This window comes from Limulus polyphemus, unplaced genomic scaffold, assembly GCF_000517525.1.
Source record: "Limulus polyphemus unplaced genomic scaffold, Limulus_polyphemus-2.1.2 Scaffold867, whole genome shotgun sequence".
Lineage (NCBI taxonomy): Eukaryota > Metazoa > Arthropoda > Merostomata > Xiphosura > Limulidae > Limulus > Limulus polyphemus.
This window is the reverse complement of record NW_013666477.1, coordinates 124,463-131,190: the sequence shown is the minus strand read 5'-3', so window position 1 is coordinate 131,190 and position 6,728 is coordinate 124,463. Positions and strand designations below refer to the sequence as shown.

General features: G+C 32.6%; 1 protein-coding gene across 1 annotated transcript in view; it reads left to right on the top strand.

Annotated features, from left to right (window-relative positions):
- LOC106460944 (ski oncogene-like) overlaps positions 1 to 6,722 on the top strand; it is a 58,048-nt gene extending 51,326 nt beyond the window's left edge. Inside the window, exons 4-5 of the mRNA XM_013920701.2 lie at positions 832 to 1,052; positions 2,772 to 6,722. Coding sequence (XP_013776155.1) covers positions 832 to 1,052; positions 2,772 to 3,191 — 641 coding nt within the window. The 3' untranslated portion in view covers positions 3,192 to 6,722. The remainder of the gene's footprint in view (positions 1 to 831; positions 1,053 to 2,771) is intronic.
- Positions 6,723 to 6,728: the final 6 nt, after the last annotated feature.

Here is a 6,728-nt window from a genome sequence, read left to right as displayed (position 1 = left end):
ATCCCTCCTTAACTTTTTTTTTTTTTCAAGAGAAAATAATTTGAGAGATTTCAGCCTCTCGTCGTATGACAACCCCTCCATCCCAGGCACCATTCTAGTAACCCTTCTCTGAATCCTTTCCAACAATTCAATGTCCTTCCTTTGGTAAGGAGCCCAAGACTGAACACAATATTCCAAATGTGGCCTAACCAGTGATCTGTACAATGAAAGTATAACCTCTTTAGACTTGTATTCAATATTTCTATAGACACAACCTAAAATCCTATTTGCCCTACCACTAGCAACAGCACACTGCTTGGATGGTTTTAGAGACTGATCGACTATTACACCAAGATCCCTTTTCTTCATAACACTATTAAGGTTATTCCCATCCAAATTATACTTATAATTCAAATTATGACAACCCACATGCATTATCTTGCATTTATTATAATTAAAACCCATCTGCCAATCCAACTATTCATTGGTAAAAGAGTATCCCAAAATGTTGGTGGTGGGTGGGGATGACTAGCTGGCTTCCCTCTAGTCTTTCACTGCTAAATTATGGATGGCTAATGCAGACAGCCCTCATGTAGCTTTATGTGAAATTCAAACCAAACCAGTGTTTTAGAAAATAAAACACTGATAATTTTGCATGATTATCTCTCCTAAAATAGGCAGTTATTTATAAATTTCTTTTACAGATTCATAAACTCATCAAAATTTGAATAATTTCTTCCTTCAGCTTATTTTTCTTTTGTAATTTGCACTGCTGTATTTTTGACAATATTTTTTTATAGTCTAAAATTTCAGTAGCCTGTTGTTTACTTTTTATTCATTTTTTTTCCTCAGTGGAACCAGAAGTAGAGGAACATGCAACTTGTAGTGAAGACCACACCTTAAGTGAAGGTGTTGATGTCAGTAAAGAACTGGAACAACTCGGTGCTTTGCTTCAGAATTATCAGCTTCAAGAAGAAGAACAGCAGAAAATCATGTCTCAAGTAGAAAACATCATCTCAAAGTATTGTGGTTACCTGGCTAAAATTGTTCTAAAACAAAAGTGTTTACGAAAGGTTAGTTTTGAAACATTAATTATGACTATTACTAACGTGCTTTAAGTTGTCTAATTTTTTCTTACAATACAGCTGTATCAATTTAACTATAGTTTCTCAATTAGTGTAATAATATATACAATTCATTGTTTTAGCATGGTGTAATGTTATGGTCTACAGATGCCCTGACTTCCAGTAGATAGTTGTAAGTATTTACAGTACAGCAGGTTCTGGAAATATTGTTTTGCAGAGAATAAAATGTGAGTTTGAACTTGGGTATGGGTCCTTTGCATGTACTGGCCAGCTTCTATATTCATAATTAAACTTCAGTTGGCTGCTGGGACAGGTTGAAAGTAAAAGGTCCACACATAACAAAAATGAAATCAAGAAAATTGAAGATACCATACTTTCAAGACAGAACAAGATCCAAATGCAGTATCTCGTATATCCTTAGCTTACCTACATCGGTAAATGTACTTATGTTAAATATTCCAAGGAGATAAACCATTAACTCATAATATCTTGTACAAGTCTGTATCACCCATGAAATGGTGCACGACCTCACTCCAGGAGGACGTGACACAGAAACAACTATAAGCCTACTGAACAATCATTGTTATATTTATCTTTGTCTGAGGTAGAGGATTACAGTAAGTTTCCATTTTTTGTGCATTTTGGTTACATAAATGTCACTAACTACATGCAGAACAGTGCACATAAATTTTGAAAAATTTATTGATTTTACCTATATAAACATATATTATTTACTAATTATGGAAGAGTGAAATATCACAGTTTTCCTAGAGCTGAACCTTAAAACTAAATGTTAAAAAGATCAAATTATTGTCATGAGATTATAAGATCCACTAAGCCTACATATATGATGCCATGACAAATGAATTATTGCAACAAAAGGAAATTGCATGTGATAATACACATAATTGTTGTTTAAGCAGTAGTGTGGCACGATGATACATGTGATTCATTGTTTCATAATTAGTGTGATGATAAATAATTCATTGTTTCAGCACTAGTTCAGAGTGGTGATACACATTGTTTATTGCATCGATATAGGTTTGGAGTGATAGCACATGGTTAGGTAAATAAATGTTCTTAATAGCTGGTATTTTACAGTAAGGGACAACTTATGTATTTGAATAAGTTACATTTTGCACAGTTTGAGCAGTGGCAAGTATGTAGATTCATTAAGTAGTCTAATTGTTTTGGAAGATTGTAAAGTTTGTTATTATGTGTTGATTTCTGCAATCACATGGAATGGGTTTCTGTATGAACATGTTTCAGTTACTGATTTATACAGAAATGTGAATCTTTTTACTTTATCTATTTTTAAATATTGTGCAGAAGTTGTCAGATTAAAACAAAAACTTGTAAAAGAGGCTGTTAGGCTTATCTATCTCTCACATCCTCTGGTAATATTTTTAGATACATGTATTTTTGTATGGAATAAAAAGCTTCCTTTTGTTTTCTATAAAAATTGCATTGTTTTCTAATAGGTTTAGTCAGACTTGTTTCCATCACAAGTGATGATGCTGTATGTGTATGGAAAACTAGTGGCACACCTAAGGTATATTACTGATTTCCAGTGACAGTGATGGGATGCCATTGCTATAGGAAGATCTAATTATGTTTATCAGTATTTGTAAGCTAATAACAAACAGAAATAAAAAAGTTTGCTTGATAATAGGAGTTACAAAATAACTACATTTGTTTTGTTTTTAGGATTTTGAAATTGAACGTAGTTCCAACCTGCAGAAACTCGAGGAGCTGCAGAAGTCTAAGACAAAACTAGAGCTAGACATTCAGGTTTTAAAGAACCAAAAACATAACAGAGTTAAAGATGTTGCTGAGAAAGAAGAAATTGGCAAATGCAAGGGTAGAAAGATGAATAAAATCAGTTCAGAAAAATGCTTCTGCGAAGACTATCCAGCTCTGTTAAACCAGAACAGAGTTCTTTGGGAACAGCTGGTGACCTTACAAAAAGTGAAGGAAAACCTTGTGCCAAAACTAGCAAACACAAGCACTGACAAAGGTCACGATAGTGGACCTCTTACTCCAGATTCTGGTGTAGAGAGTTTTGTAGGAGGTGGTAAGTCTCCAAAAGTTGAAGATCTGGTTAGCTTGCCCAGCGACAAAGACTGAACTGTACTAAGTAACTCTGTAAGCAACTCCTTGTAGAATAAGGCAGCAAAGAGGAAGATGGCAAGGTTGTGATGGAAAGCAGTGCATGATCTCATTAAAGGTTATTCTGCCCTATTAAAGTTTTTAGCTCAGGATCTGAAGATTTTTTTATTCATATTTTCTATCCTTTCAACATTTATCTCAATATGTTCAGAAACAAATTATGTTCAGCTAATCTTCACATCATGGACCAGAAATTTCTTTCTGTCAATCATCTACATCACATCTTTGTGGACAGTAGTTTTAATCTGTCCTGGTTCTTTTTTTCTTTTTACATAAAAAATATAAGGATTATATCATTGAAAAGAAATCAGTGATTTACCACACAGTGCAAAAGAAATATGTATATTTGTTTTGTTTTTTAACTACTTGTCAAAAAATTAGGGCATCGATTGATGGTTGTTTCAAGAACGTAGTTGTTGTCTGTGTTTTGTTAAATATAGATGCATGTTGTGTATATATTTAACAAGAAGCATTGTGCATGGCTCATTTAGTATTTACTCTTTTCACTTTAAATGTTTGAAGTGTGTGAAAAAAAAGTGAACAGTAAGATATAACTGTAATTAAGTGTAGTGTAGTGTGGTTCATAAATTGGTAGTTTAATAGATATACTTCAAAAATTATCTTTGTACAGAGGCATCGCTAGGTGCTTAAAAGATTTGGGGCTCAGGCCCATAAGCACGGGAACTTTCAGTGTTTCAGTACGATATCAATCATGGTTTACTATTCTGATTTTTCAAGACACCAATTGGGGATTCTGGGCACGGGTCCTGTGTGCCAGTGCTTGGCAACATCTCTGCCTTTATAAGAATAGAAGGTTAATGGTTGGTTGGTTGGCATTTTTTGGCACAAAGCAACTAGGCTATCTGTGCCAAAGGTTAATGGACAGGTACCTTATATAAACTCAACTGTTGATGACCTTTAAGTATACACACTTTCTTCATGATAGTAACACACAACATAAGACCTTGCATAAACTCAGTTGATGATCTTTAAGAATGCACACTTTCTTCATGATAGTAACACACCACTAAAGACCTTGTGTAAACTCAGTTTTAGATTATCTTAAATTATGCTTCTCAGTAATGATGATACATTTGCTTTTTGTTTAAAAAATCTTGTTTTGCTAACCAGCTGAAATGTTTTGTTAGAGGTCACAAAATATCATAGCCATCTTCAATTATTGTTAAAGTTGAAAAAACTAAATATTTGTTGCATACAGAAAGGTATGTTCAATTCAATCATTTAGATATGGATGAACATATCTATCAGTCTATAAGCATACTGAGCAACCAAGTAAGACACTTTTTAAACAGAGTTTACAATTTTTATTCTTATTTTTGGTAGCTTCAAACTAAATGCACGTTTTCAAATAAACAAAAAAGCTCAAATTCACCATCCAATGTATAATAACTTTTAGGGTTACCAATTGTAGAGTTATTGTATCAATATAAGATTATTTGTGGTGAGTAAGACATTACAAGCACCATGTACATCGAATAACAGAATCGCTACTTACTTCCCTATGTTTTAATGAGGGAAGGGATACAGTTGCATCCAGTCTAAGCCATGGAACTGAAATAATTTTCAGTTAAATAAGACCAGCTGAAGTCATTGTTTATAACTGATTTGCAAGGATTACAAATTGTCCAAGAATATATTAAAAACTTACTTTGGGCACAGAGCAGTGATCTAACCTTGAGTTTTGAACCAAGCATGCATGGCTTGTATTGTTTCATGATATCAGATTTTCAAATTCTGGAGTATATTAATGTATAAACTATATATGAATCTATAATATGTCCCTCACAAGCCTGCATTATTTTACTAATAACAACAATATCATGGTTTGGATTATGCAGTAATTCACATGTTGTTAAAGAAGGGACTAAAAATGTTTGATGTATAAATTTTTTTTATTCTGCTTTGTCGACTTATTGGTCATTATGTATAAATGACTACACACTGTTAACTACGGATAGCATATTTTTCCTTAAACTGAGTCAGCAGTTTTGTACAGCCAACAAGAGAGTTCAAATTGTTCCCTCTTGGCGATAGATATCGATATTTACAGATGTTTAAACCATGTAAAAAAACAAACTGTTCTGACTTAAAAGCTATATTAGGCCGACAAAAACTGCATTGGTGAAATTTAAAAGAGAAAGTAATATCATTGACTGCAGTAAAATTATTGATATTTTTTAAAGACTTGAACTTTATTGCTAAGTTGTATTGTTGTTCAATATATTAGTTAACATTTACAAGTCATACTGTTTTATTGGAAATCGCATTAAAAAAAACATGTTAAAACCTAGGCAGATTCTTTGTCTCAGATATGATTTATCTTTTTTTTTATTTAATCTGTTTTTTACCAACCAGATCAGATTTTATTTAGAGTTTTTTGAAGAACGTTTTATGCTTCTTGAATCAAGTTGTATAGGCTCTGTTGTAAAGATTTATTGGCAATACAGATTAAACTCCAAAACCCTTTGATTAGAGTGAACTTATGACTATTCAGGGACTGTTTTGACTTGTTAAAAAACTTCCCATTCTTTTGTATTTTAGAAGAGAATTGTGTTTAACCATGCTTGACAAGAAGCTTTTTCTGCAACATGTTGCACTTAGAAAGAATGAATTATGTTGTTACATAAAAAAATCAATACAACCAGATGTAATATTTTAAAAGCACCAGTAAATATCTCTCATACTTTTTGTTGAAGATTGTGCTAAATGTAAGTGTTAAGGATGAGTTTTTCATAACTTTAGATTACACTATACTAGTGAAGCAAGTCCATTAGATGATGCAAGTTTTTGGTGTTTTATTCTGAGTACCTGTATTGTAAGGTTTCACTGACACAGAGAATAGAGTATTGCCAATTTATTTCATTCCTCCCTGTTAGCTATATTCTAGAAGCTTGAATTCCTTTAGGAAAATAATTATGCTGTACAAATCCTTCTGCTGATTTCAAACCTGGGATAATACTTTTTTAACCTCAAAATCCAACTTGTAAGCACTATTAATGTCATAGCTGATAGTATAAGACATTTACATTTAGCATCTAATAATGAACAAAGAACCACATACAGCTTTATCCATGCTTTATGAGGCAAGAAGGGATCACAGATTGATTATATTTATTAGAGTATGTGATTATCCATACTGTATGAGGCAAGAAGGGATCACAGATTGATTATATTTATTAGAGTATGTAATTATCCATACTGTATGAGGCAAGAAGGGATCACAGATTGATTATATTTATTAGAGTATGTAATTATCCATACTGTATGAGGCAAGAAGGGATCACAGATTGATTATATTTATTAGAGTATGTGATTATCCATACTGTATGAGGCAAGAAGGGATCACAGATTGATTATATTTATTAGAGTATGTGATTATCCATACTATATGAGGCAAGAAGGGATCACAGATTGATTATATTTATTAGAGTATGTGATTATCTATACTGTATGAGGCAAGAAGGGATCACAGAT